Here is a 13,742-nt window from a genome sequence, read left to right on the forward strand (position 1 = left end):
GACGCGTAAAGGAAGCTAGCGTTACATGGTGGCTCCTGGGAAAATCGTAGAAGAATTCCGTTTTCCACCCCGTTTTTCAGGGCGATTGCGGAGAAGCAAGCATAATCACACTCGTGATGTACACCTTTAACGGTGCCTTTTTGCAGAGATCCCTACATCGTCAATTTTGCGGTATGCTGCCTTTCATCAGATTCTGTCAGAGCCACATAACTTCCGGCAACAGCCGGATAAACTGTGGACTGCGTTGACCGATAGCAAGTGTACGTGGTCACCTGCGTCGAACATTGTCCAACAACCGATCTAGCCTTATCTATTCCCTGCACCTAGGCCAGAAATGGAAAGAAACAAAATGCAAGAATTGAGTACACTCTTAGCGGCTACGATAATTTTAAAAAGAATTTACTACGGACTCAAATCCAGTAGAAGCAAAATAACCTGTTGTGAAGTGCCTTGATCATCATCTGAGTCGACACTGCCGACAACCGATGATTTCTTCGAACCAGACGGCTGTTCGTTAAGGCTGCAATGAAAGGAAGTGCCAGAAAGATCAATTTGAAAACATCCTCAGAGCGAACTACCTATTCTGATGAGCTTGCAGCTGTTGTTGCATGTGCTGCTGCCTAAGGGCAAGTAATGTGATGATACTCTCTGGTGACAGTGGGAGATTTGGCATAATCCCATTCGATGACGGTGCTGTCAACGGTGACGCCAACACAGATTGTGGAGTTGTTGTTGAGCTAGATCTGAAGACGATTTCTTTAAAAATATTGGAAGTCCATTTTTTCTGACTTATATACACACCCGGCATCGCTATGCCTTGATTCCAGTGCTGCCATGAGCTCTTCGTACCAAGGAGGGCGAAGTAGGCGTAGGTTTGCTCGCGATACGCTTGAGTCGCATTCCGATGACGTCACTCGTACCTGAAAAGGGAAGTTTTTTTTTTTTAATATTTTTTTCTAGACAAATTATTTGTTATAGGACGTGAGATCCCTCTAACAACTATGATATTGTGTACTTAATTTGTCAAGACTCCCCGCGAACCTCAACACAGTAATATGTTGAAACCTATTGGAAAACTCACGCATCTTTTTATAAGTGAAAATGAAGAAATCTTCTGATAGTGAATGTACCAGAAGCGAAAAAGCTAGTTGTTTTCGAAGAAGAAAACCTAATTTCTGGAAACTTTTTCTCAAAGATGAACCAAGCATTACGATCTTCAATGATCACCCTTTCTCTTCTCTGACAATATTTGTCCATCGCAAGTCATAAGTCATTGTTTAGGCCAACACGCTTTCCAAAACCTCAACGATTACGAATTGTGGTAAAACGGCGGCTTCCCAAGTGGATTGATGCGCCAGAGACTTTATCCTTTAACCTTTTAATCTGATAACTAACTGGATTCTTTAGAACTGCCACAATTCTGCAAAAGTTGCCACATCCAATGCACAAACGGATACAGTAGCAATTCCATGAATACTCAAAAAAGTGGGAGCACTAACATAGTAAATTGATTTGTGAGCTCACGGTAGCGAACACTATATTCCGCAAAACTCTATCTCGAGAAAACTTTTTCCATTGCAGCTTTTGTATTGTGTTTGTCCGCTGTCTTTCTAGTTTCTCATTGCATTTCTTTAGCGACTACATATCTCGTCCACAGATCCAGAAGATCTTTACTTCCTTCTAACATTCTAACCGAATAGATTTGCGGTGATTCACATGCTTTACTATGTTTAGCGCTCTGAGAAGTTTCACTTCTTAAAAAACCTTAAGAACTAAGATGAAATAGATTTTTAGTGCCTGGTTTTTGGATTTTTATGTGGAATGAAGTTATTTTGCGCATTTCCGCAAAGGACATAGGAAAACTACCGATTTTTCAAGTTGAAAGGGTTTTTGATTTTTCGCACACACTTTAAAATAAACGAGATTCCCGCATGTCATTTATGTTATTTCTAAACGATTATTGTTTCTCAAGTCATAAAATCATTTTCTGCATTTCAAGTACTTCAGCGAAAGGAATTGTGCACTCGAACCAAGATTTTTTCGAAAGGTAAGAGAGGAGAACGGCACGCCTAGTCCAGAAATGATATCCTACTATTAATATTACCGTGCAGCTTATTATTACATAACTGTTATTACATAACTGACATCAAGTATTATAAAATGAGCATTTCAGGTAGTAATAACTGTAAAATAATGATACAGCATCCTTGTTACAGTGCGTAGCTCAAAACTTGAAACTTCACTAAGATCAATAACGTTTTACAGGTTAAAGGCATCACTCCACGAATCTGAGGTGGTACGGATTTCAGGTGGAGTATTCTTATAAGGGATAGTAGGTGATGAAGAGGTGATTCCGAAGGTGATTCCGTCCATTTCTTCCTAATTGCCGTAAAAAACGGTCTCGGAAGATACGGCTTCAGGCGTTCTGGCGTACTATTTTCTACATAGAGCTCGACTGGAGCGCCCCAGCCTTGGGTGGCGCCGCATCTTCCGGGCCGTTTTTTTTGCGGCAATTAGGAAGAAATGGACGGAATCACCCTCCTCCCCGTAATCTACGACCCCGTATACGAATACTCCACCGGAAATCCGTACCACTCCGGATTCGTGAGGTGATGCTTTAAACACCGATTATTAGACACTACGCGCCTCTTGAAAATGATATATAACAGACAGACAGATTATATAACAGATTAATATAACAGACTCTATTTGGAGGTTCCCGAATGAGAGATCCAGGAATCATCCCATCACGTCCCATTCCTTCTTTTTTGGACATAAATTTTTCACTTCCGATTTTCTCGCGCTACCAAGACTAATGTTCTGAAGTCAAGAAGATAACAAGAGAACAACGCTATGTAAAAAGCACTTCAGAATTTTTTCACACTAATTTTCACCATCTTACCTCATTCACTCTTATCCACCTTGTCTCCAGAGAGGCGTCTGTTAATTCAAAGTATATGTCAAAATATGACACATGATATTCATGGACAAACTAACAACTCCCGTAATCAACCGGTAATAATTCCTTTCATCACTATAAATTGCTTCTATGTTATGACTCCTAAGAAATAAGCTACGAATTAACTGTTCACTACCGCATATTAGCTGGCTGTGGAAAAATCACCCATTTTACTTCGCTTACTTTGCTCTGAACTATCTATAGATCTGTAATTTACTCTCACCATCTACCACGATACTAGTTAGCCTATAAAAACTCACTGATGCGTCCTCTTCTTTGAGTACTCATTTGATATTCTTCACTACTTGTCATCAGAACTAAATTAACTAACTTAGATCGCTAATTCACTCCCTTGACTACTCTAAAGAGCTCTAACTCCAACTTAACCCCAGCTTTAGGAAAGGAGGGGAAGACTTCGAAGAAAGGTCTTGTTGGGGCAATCCTCTTATATACGTACACAGATGTTTACAGAGCTGTGTAAGGGAAAAACTCAGTAATGAGAGTCCTGGAGCCAAACGAAAAGAGTTTCATTTCAATTTCGAAGATTCAGTCAAAACGTTTAAAAAACGCTTTGAGCATATGAGATTTCTTACAGTTTCCAATAAATACTGTCAATACAAATACAATACTGTGCTACTGGATGTTATTGTTGCCTTGAAGCATCTCAACCAATTTTGCACACAGTGTAACAGTTATTATTGTAATAGTTATTGTTTAGCGTGTTACAAAATGACGCAAAAGTCATTTGTTAGAAAGTTTTTTTTTTTTGAAAGCTTAAAATATGAGGTAGTGAAGTGATTTCATCTGAAAGAATTTGATGACATTGAGAAAAACCAATCAAAATCTAAACATTTTGAGTAATTCACGTTCTCTTTCAGAACCACTAACCGATTTATCTCGCAATTTCATTAATTGTACATGTAAAGGCACGTTGGTATGTACTTAGTGCGTCAATTGAACTGAATAACTTTGTCTCACAACATAAGAACAACAAAAGCATATGGGATGGTGTACATTACAGCAGTAAAGATAAATGCCGTACATGTGGTAGAAAATTTTAATTCCCGGCGTAAATTACACAATTATACGACCAATGTAGAAACCTTTATAGTTTTCTTCAAATAATAGATATTTATCACCACTAACCAGATATTTTGTTGGTGTGTTTGAGATCGAGATAAGCTCTCCAGTGCGGTACACGTTCTGATCCGTTGGTAATCGTACGCAAACCATTGTTTTGCTCTTTATCTGGAACAGGTTATCTCATTTTCCGTCGGTATCTAAAAACCACGATTCCACAAAACTGACGATATTAGGATCTCTTCAAGAAAAGCTAGAGTTAGGAGACTACAACTATGAGCGCGGCTACACTTAATTCCCCTAAGTCGTTCCGAAAAAACGGAGTGGGGAGCGACCTTTTTATATGAATTTTCCTACAAGGCACCTTATACCGCCTCTTTTGTACAGTGCTACTTTCCTCTCAGCCAGTCCATTCCTCTCACTCGAATAGGCTGCTGAGAAAATACCAGTGATCGCCCTTAACTCGCTCTCCTCTTCCCCTGACGCAGTACATGTAGCGAGGTGGCTTTGTAGGAGATTTTGAACAGAAAGTTCGTTTCCCGCGCCGTTTTTCAGAACGACTAGGGGGAATTAAGCGTGAGCACGCTCATACTCATAGTCAACACCTTTAACCTTATCTTTCCCTGGACAGATTCGAATATCGTAAATTTCATTCATGCTGCTTTCGAGTTTCTGCTGCCTATTACTATTATCATGTATATGTAGTTGGATTCCATACAGTAGCAAACGCTTTGCGGCTTGTCATCGTTCTTGCCCGCAATATGTGGCACAGTTGAGGGAACGGGGTCAGATGAGGCTATTTTGAAAGCTCTTGTTTTCTTAATTATTGGAGGGCATTGAGCATGATCTTTGTCGTATTCGTAAATTACAACCCTACCACCATCTATTTGTGAATGGATCTTAGCATGTCAACCTCATTTTAATTTCTTGATACGCGGCCCTCATTTGAAATGAGTAGTTGTGTCTCAGATATATTGATGATAATACACTACGAGAGGCCTGCTGGTGACAAGGAAGAAGTCTCAAACTTCTCCAGTACCTGAGGATCTCAAAATCTTGGAACACGCAAGTTGTTCCAAAAACTATAGATCCTGTGGCGCCTCATTTAAACCAATCTATGCACTGGTATTACATGGCGGAAAAAATAGAGCTAAACTACCAAACCAACCATGGAAGGGCTTGGAGCTTGATCGGCGATAATGAGATTAGAGTTGGCCTCGCTCATCACATCATCAAATCTTAACTCTTGCCCATCGTCGAACTATAAGCATCTTTTTGCTATATTTTAAAATACAATTTAACCTCGCCGCTTTAAACTCTCACCTGCACAACCACATCCTTATTATCGTGAACATTCTTGATCGAACCCGGTTGGTAACCACCGCTGGAGACCCGTGCCAATACCCGCGTGCCAAGCCATTCAAGAAGGTTTACTGGAGGAGGTGTTTCCTCAGCAACTGATATAAATTTTATAATTAGATAACCGGTAGAAATAACGGTGGCGCATAGTCTAGTTATGAACATCAAAAAATGAACAATAAAATAATTGGAATTCTATCCATCCTATCAGATGTTGCGTGAAAAAGGTTAGTAGCGATATAGCATCGCTCACCCGTCATTCACCAACAAAGGAAAAAAGTCTGCTCCAGGATGTGAATGTAAGAAGTTTTCCAAAGAAAAATCATATGAGGGAATTAGGAAAATACTTTGAAAGGTAATTAATATGCACAAAAAAAGTAGGAGATAAAATGAGGAATAAACTAGGATGTCAAAATAAATTAAGAAACAAATACGAACTAATAATCAATTACAATGATTGAGTCACAGTAATATCCCTCTTCACAACACTTTGACATACATATACATTCTTCACTGCTTACAAATATGCCATTTGTATGCACTACAAAATAAAAGTGGTTCGAAAAGATTTGAAATTTATTCGGTTTTCAAATAAAGTAAAAGAACCGATCTGAGGTTTATAAGCAGTAGTATCTTGAATTTGTTTTTATTTTCAATTTGATACTCTTTCCATAGGTGTCGTGCAACTACAAAATCTTGCCATTTATTCAAAGCACTCAACTGGACTATGAAGAGAAGCGCTATCAATGCTGTTTGCAAAATCGATTTTTTGGATTCTAGTTCTCAGAATTATTCCGTACAAATATTTCTAAGAAGTGCCTACGTTTCAGACTAAAACTACTCTGTGAAAGGAGTAGTTCCAAAAAAATCAAGAAACATACTGGAACAGTTTGAACTTCTTCATTTATAAAATTAGCTAGCAGGAATCGTAATAGAGGATGTAAGCAACATTCTCAAATACGTCGTTTGGCGACGTGCTTGCAGTTTGCAACGCTGATAACATTTCCCATTTCTAGGTTTTCATAGGTAGACACGATGTAATCAAACTTCTTTCCGGTGATCTTAACTATTTTGGGTTTTATACTTAAAAGCAACAGATACAACAACATTGCTGTGTAGCGGACTCTTCTGTGGTCAATCATAGTTCAAAGATGAAACAATCGCAGGACAAAGACATATTGGAAAAATTCGCACTTAAATTCAAATACTGTGCAGAACGGTTCCAGATTTCATATTCTGATTTATTGATAGGCAAATTATCGTTTTTCGATATATAAACTATGTGTTCAAGTGCATCCCAACATATTTGAAAGTAAATTCAATGAACGGTACATGAAAAATGGGTCTGCGAATACAACAAATCTCCAAGTGATGAAAGTATTATCGAACAATATTAGGAAGTCATGATTTGACCGAACCATGGATGACTATCAAGTTCAACGTAGTAAATTGTAAATTGTGGTCTGTTTGAAAAAACTGAAGAATAACTTCTAGATTCCTATTAATTTTAAACGAAGAATTTCTTCTGTTGGAATCTGTGTGAAGAATGGAAAATTATTCCGGATGTGTGTTATCAACGAAAATCATTACATGCTTGGCAGCACAACGCTCTGTAAACGATCCTTGACTTCAGTAACGACCTGCTTCGATTTATCAACGGAAGGCTATATCAATACGATTGATGTGACTAACGATCGAAGAATAAAATCCACAGTGACTTTAGTTTTGGAGGAAATAATGACTGCTTCTTTGTCACACTCATAAATTAGACCAGATTACGAGAACACGGAGGCAGGAGATTCTTATAGGGGCGTTAACTTCTTATCTAATATGTCTTGAAAAGAAACAGGAAACAACATTGGCTTATGAACTCAAAAGGAATTCTAGCGAGCCAAAGCTGAGAAAGAAGCAATGAAATACGGAACTCACTGGGAGAATATGGCTGCGATACGCCCAGCGTTCGCAGCAGTTCACTTGGAAACAGCGACGATGTAGAGGGAAAACGAAACGCATTAACCCCTGCAGCAGTAAGCTCCTCTGAAAAAAAACAGACACTATGTATCCAATAAATGAACATAAATGTATCCTCGGTTTGAATAGAAATTTCCAGAACCTCCACTCATTCTGCCGACCCCTCACACCACCGAATTAACGAGCACCAAACGAGTGTGACGAGAATACCCTTGTGTGCCCAATTCTGGTTTCATTTTTATCGTGTAACTACTACGCTTACCAGCCCCATGCCTACGGAAGTGTCGGGTCCGCTCTCTCTTGCAATCAATGACAAACGACTACGGGAAAGTGAAAAATTGCAGGTCACCTACGGTAGAATTCATCCAAACTATCGCTTTGCTACTTTCTCTGCAGTAAGGTTTAAAAAAAAGTCTAGGCACACTCAGCACGAGTTTTCAATAAAGTTGATTTTTCTACTGAAATTAAGTTGAAACAGTTACAATAAGATTTGATTAGACAAGTGAGAAGGTAGCCGATCACAAATAAGACACAAAGAGTCATATGTCTTGAGAATTGTATGACTATTCTAAAAAAGTTTCTAAACCCGCCAACAAAAGTCTTCGGCAAGGTCTCCGGTACAATCTTCAAGATGCTCTGTACAGAGCAGGGGATGTTCTTCCCAAGATGAATTTTGATTATAAAAGTGACCGAAATACATAGAAAGCATGACCAGGAGAATAAGCGAATAGTTTAGCGAGAAATGTTTTGGTCAAAAGTGGCGCGTATGCAGTTCAATTCCAAGTACCGTGAACCAAAGTGGTAGAAATACTTTTACCAACCGCAACGCCTGCATTAAAAGTACTCCAAGATGAAATTGAATTTGAAAAATGAACATGAATTATGAAATAAGTAAGCTTCATGGACGCAAAGCCGTCGCAATAAAGAACTCAACCTCTTTTTGCACCTTTTTTTTTGCTCTCGTTAGTTGTTTATGATATATCGGTCAAAGACTTATTTTTGTGCTAACACCAGAAATCATAAAATCTTTAAGACTACCAAGAACATTTTGCCACACATTGCTTGCATTGGAAACAGCACTTAAAATGATTTTAAAGGCATCTATTCAAATATTGACGGAGACACACTGTACACGTTTGTCAAAAAGATGGTGTAGCATTTTTTTTTCTACGGCAGCTTCCCCAAAAACTATTTTTGAACGTGCTTCTAACAATAAGAATCTGCTTTTACTGACTGTTTTACAGTTTCCTTTCTTAATATCTGTGTACAAATCGCTGGTGACATCAAACTTCACAGCTGCTATCTATTTCGAAAGGTGTGATGAGTTGAACGTTAGATGGATTTATCAAAATTGTCAAGATTTTTCTTCCAGGGTTTGCAAAAAGAACACCTGATTTTAAAAACTACGTTTCAGTAACAGTCATCTGATTTGGAGTCTGACGCTTCCTTTTTATCTACCAAAATGGCATAGTTTATACAGGGAGACTACTGCTTCACGTGACATAGAAGAGGCTATTTCTAGCCGAAAACAGGCAATTTTCCTGCTCAAGAATAATTAGTAGAAAACAGTTCGAAACAGTTAACTTAAAAAAGGTCTAGAAGCACTTGCATAGATCAACACACTCTTTTCTTCCTTATCAGTACACTATAAAGATAAATGATAGAACATTTCGAGTCCAATGATTTCTATTGAATAATTCCAAACAAATACCAACATACTACTACTGTTCCACTGATATAAGCATAAAGCAAAATGAGGAGAAGATTACTTCTTTAAAACTGAATGGCAGAAATCATCCACACTGGCATTTATATTGCATACCTTGACTCGTCTTTTCTGTTCTCATAATTTCCTGACATATTATAGCAGTTTATCTAGTAGCCGTTTATGAACCATTTATTATCTGTTATTATCTGCATGGGAAGAATTAGATATCGAGAGTGTTACCAACTCTCTGACCAATACAAATTTTATCTCTACTGTTAAAATAATCAGTGAAACATAATCATCGCCTTCTCAAAGACACCCTACACACACGGATTGTGAAAAGAAGAAAAGAATGCGGATATTATGTTGGAACCCTTCGGAAAATCACTAAAAGGTTATGCTTGTCGCTTTGGTGTCCCTCAGACGAGAACATGAACATTCAAGCTCAAGCGATGGAAGAACGCAGTCAGTTTCTGTTCCAATGGTATACAACCTGCGTAAAGGGAAATCGTAACTTGACGTTTACAAACAAGTGTAGTTCGGTGAAATACTGAATTTTATATCTTGAGTTTTAAGTAAACGTGCATAGAAACCTTTCAGCATAATCATGCAATATAGAAAACTTGGGGTTTGAAAAATAGACAAAGTCATTTCCCCTAGAAATAAAGAGAGGTGAGGTTCGATCTATGGCAGATTGCACAATTTTATGACAATTTTGTTAAATGTGAATGCAGTAGGAGAGGAAATTAGTTCGAATACTTCGTAGTAAACGAGCGGAAATGATCTACCCAAATTATACAATATTAATTTTGTTTCTTACTAATAATAAATGATGCTTCTTTCCATCGCACTTCTGATCGACGTTTGCGTCCTGCTTTGAAATTCATACTTAATAGCTTAGAATGCTCTTTAGCTGCTCCCTAATAGTAGGTAGTTACAGTATCGGATGGGGACGACTTCTGTTGGACGGGAACTTCATCACCCCTCAGGCATTAAAACACGTTACGCAAATGTTCCAGTATTTGCAAAGAAGTAGGAGCATAGTGTTGCTCAGGTGCATTACCTTGTTAGGATCAATCATTGACACGCAGAGAATTCAGAAAGATGCAGTGTTTGATATTTCCAACGCAGACGTATAACTATGGTCGCTTACAGTGTATAATGAGTGTCTGAGGAACATCGATTGTACGTGAGGGAAACACCTATCGAAATATAACAAGATGATTCATTTGTTTTACAGATATTCTTTGAAACCGTCTTTACAAGAGCTCCGGAAGTGGGAATAATCGTGACGACGTATCCGCACGCATACAGAAGGGACTATTCAGTCAACATTAATTTTCACGATAGCAATCTTAATTAACACTCAAGTTCCTCCGCATTTTGTCTGGAGAGTAATTCCATGAGTACGGCTACGTAAAGAAGTACTAACTTTGACCCAAAGTTTGAAATGTCTACATGTTTTGAAAATTATTGTTATTTGTTGTCGTAAAATTTTTAAATTATGACCTAAATAGTTGTTTCTAATGGAAAGTCAAAAATAGACACCTTCACAAATTATGTGGCACATCAACCAGTGATTTAATCCCATCCGAAAAAAATGGAAAGGAAATTCAATGCAATAACAGAACATGAAAAATAATTGCATTTGTGTTTGATCCCATTCTGCTCATCACTCATCAAATTATAGTTTTGTACGCGCATCAGCGATTTTTAAACTGTAGTTTCCCTCGATTTTAGGATAGAATCGCTATGTTATAGTCATCGAAATTTCAAGACGTTCCGTGAACCTCAGTCCAAAGAAAGTACGAGAACAACCTCCCAGATGAATAAGGGAAATTCCAGTTTAGCAAATCAAGTTCTTAAATAAATAATTGATACAGTGGCTAGGCTACGTAACGTTGTCCAAATGGATGATGTAAAAATTCAGTAAACCTTTTGCGTTTACTGACTTTGGCGCTAAATTTGCCAACGATGAGTTTCCCCAAAAATCACTACTTTGCATTATTTTTGTGGTGTGGTGAATTGTAGCAAAAACGCTGAAAAATCTATAGAGAATTTCTATAAGCGAAAAATCAGTCAACTCAAACTCGACCTCTATGGTCAAAAGCGGAGCAATGCGCGCGAAAAAGGGGCGTGACAGGATTGTATGATTGGCTCACTGAGTCGTCTACGTTCTGAACTCAGTACTATATTGGCTCGCTGTCACGTGTCAGTTGACTCGCACCTGGAATAAACCGGCGCAAAGGCAAATACAGTTCTTAATGAGGCATAACAGAGCTCCATGCCAATCATAACGTATCTCCTTTCGGTCAACCTATATTTTTCTACATGAGATGACGTAAAAGTAACTACTTTATGAAAAATTTCAGATCGCAAGAAATCCTGCATGTGTATTTGGGAAATTTCCGACTAGTTTTGATTGTCACTGCATCTAAAAAAGAATTTAGGAAAAGAGATACGCAACCGTTTCTGCAATATCACGCAACAAACCCTTCGAAATCCTATTCAACAAGGCCATGAGCCGATATTTTTTCTAAAAAGGAGCTGTTCCGCCAATAGTAGCATAACATTCAAATGTGGCAGTTTACATGGAACACTGTGATGTAGTGAATTGCAAGGGGTCCAATAGTCGAATGTTTTTGCTCACTATTCTCATATCGTGTCAAAACGTCCATAGTATTATCAGAACTGTAAAAAGTTCTTTTCACACAACACCACTCAAATCACATCGATTTTTTGATCAACAGGCGGAAGAAGTAATCTTTATGGTGAATCTTAACTTGTACGAACACCCAAGTACTCGGTGTATATGAAAACTACGAAGGAAAACTACAGTAATCTTAATATTACATCTCAAGAGTTCCTGGCGTTCTATGATATAGGTCAGAAGAGCTCTCCCATCAAAGAATTAAGAAGAATTAAGGATCTCTACCTATAATGGAACGAAAATAATAGCTTTTACGGATATTAGTGATTCATATCGTTACTTAGTGCTTGTTAATTGTTTGATATTTGAGGCGTGAGAGGATATCGTATATAATGGGCTGTGTTCGACATGGTGTTGGGTGTTTGGAGAGCTCTAGTGCTCTCTTAGCACTTTTATTTGTCCAATCGCCAGGAAATGCTACTAGAATGCAGCGGTAAAATTTATATCTGATACAATAACGGGCCCTAAATGGAGGGACCCACTTTTCACCTATTCGTTATCGTAGTATTTGAGGTATTTGTATTCATTTCGTACGTATATGTAGGTAATTTTAAAGTACATATGGGTATAAAATATGTCATCATAAAAGTGCTAGAGAATATACGTTATGTGCAGATTTCATGATTCTACACAGTCATCATCTAAAATGTTTGAACCAAAAGAAATCATCTATGTTACTAGTATAAAACCACGCAAATCAAACAGTAAAAACTGAAGATTCTCAAGAAAATACAGAAAAATTGTCGAAACACAACCTATTGCTTTCTGGTCCTGGTTTGCATATTTTCATTGTCACAATCATACTAATGAGCGCAATAAATAGCAACCATCGCTGTTGTGATTACAAATATTGTGGTTTTAGAAAATCTTGATATTATCACTGTCGTAAAGGCCAAAGAGATTACTGTTGCGGTTGAAGCAATTGAAGGATACATTTTTGAGACAGTGTGTACAACGGCGGTACATCAACGGCACAGTCACCCCTACTGGCTTCCACTACCGTAATCCTACTGCATTTTCACCTGCATCTTGAGGCAGACCGTAGAGGAGATTATCAAACTTTGATTACGTAAAACGACTCAATCGCATACATCATAAAAATACCAAAGGTAATATTTTTTGGTCGGACCTTGTTTTCAAAGCTTTGCTGGGCTGAAAACGATGTACATTACATACACTTAGAGAAAAAAGTAAGCTAATAGAAAGGAAGACAGTTTTAACATAAAAAGCACCACTCACTACCTATAAAATATGACTTTATTTGCAAAAATCGAAGTTTGTTACACAAGGCTGCGCGAGCAAAAACTGTTCAAAATTGCGATTAGTTAACTGAGAATACTCACGACTTTGACCAGACGGGTCATCTACAGTAGTTCGCTGACTCGTAGGGAAGATTATACCCGTTGCCTAAAAAGAAAAGTAAAACAACGACTTCATGTTAGAATCAGTGTTGAACATTTCCATTGATAAAAAGATAAAAATTTTATGGAGATTGAAGTTTTCGAGATTTTCTGTAAGTCGTTCCTTCTTCACAACAACGTTTATGTTCATAACATTAAACGACCGCTGAATCAACGTCTTGTGATTTTCTAGTAAAGAAAGTAATTGAGTGAAGAAAATGAAGTGTTGTGGAATTTGCGAATTTGTTGTAGTGTTGTGTTGTAAAAAAAAACAAGGCAAAGCTCTAGAGATCAGCTTCTACGATAATTTTGTCCCACATTGGGAAAAGGGATAATTTCCTAAGATACACTCCACTCCTTTATTCCAATTAAAGGATAAAAGTGAGCACAACAAAGAACCGAGACCACAAAGGTCCATCTTTGCCTGTTGAAATATCATATTGGCAACATATTTCAGCAAACCTCTTTAAAGTAATCAGGCAAAACATATCAAGGGAAAACATAAATAGATAACTACCTGACTAGGCGACCCTTCTTGCTTTTCCATTTATAGAT

At 37.9% G+C, this 13,742-nt stretch overlaps 1 protein-coding gene across 2 annotated transcripts in view; it reads right to left on the bottom strand.

The window, feature by feature from the left end:
• The window catches only part of RB195_025825 (uncharacterized protein), a gene marked incomplete at both ends in the record, with an annotated part of 37,652 nt that extends 23,918 nt beyond the window's left edge, over nt 1-13,734 (bottom strand). For both annotated transcript variants that reach the window (XM_064214132.1, XM_013453995.2), the window contains 9 exons: nt 436-520; nt 579-743; nt 802-920; nt 4,106-4,207; nt 5,208-5,300; nt 5,363-5,496; nt 7,328-7,435; nt 13,131-13,194; nt 13,705-13,734. In XM_064214132.1, coding sequence (XP_064070012.1) covers nt 436-520; nt 579-743; nt 802-920; nt 4,106-4,207; nt 5,208-5,300; nt 5,363-5,496; nt 7,328-7,435; nt 13,131-13,194; nt 13,705-13,734 — 900 coding nt within the window. The remainder of the gene's footprint in view (nt 1-435; nt 521-578; nt 744-801; nt 921-4,105; nt 4,208-5,207; nt 5,301-5,362; nt 5,497-7,327; nt 7,436-13,130; nt 13,195-13,704) is intronic.
• Between the last annotated feature and the right edge of the window lie 8 nt (nt 13,735-13,742).

The sequence above is a fragment of the Necator americanus genome, chromosome X (genome assembly GCF_031761385.1).
Source record: "Necator americanus strain Aroian chromosome X, whole genome shotgun sequence".
NCBI classification, from domain to species: Eukaryota; Metazoa; Nematoda; class Chromadorea; order Rhabditida; family Ancylostomatidae; genus Necator; species Necator americanus.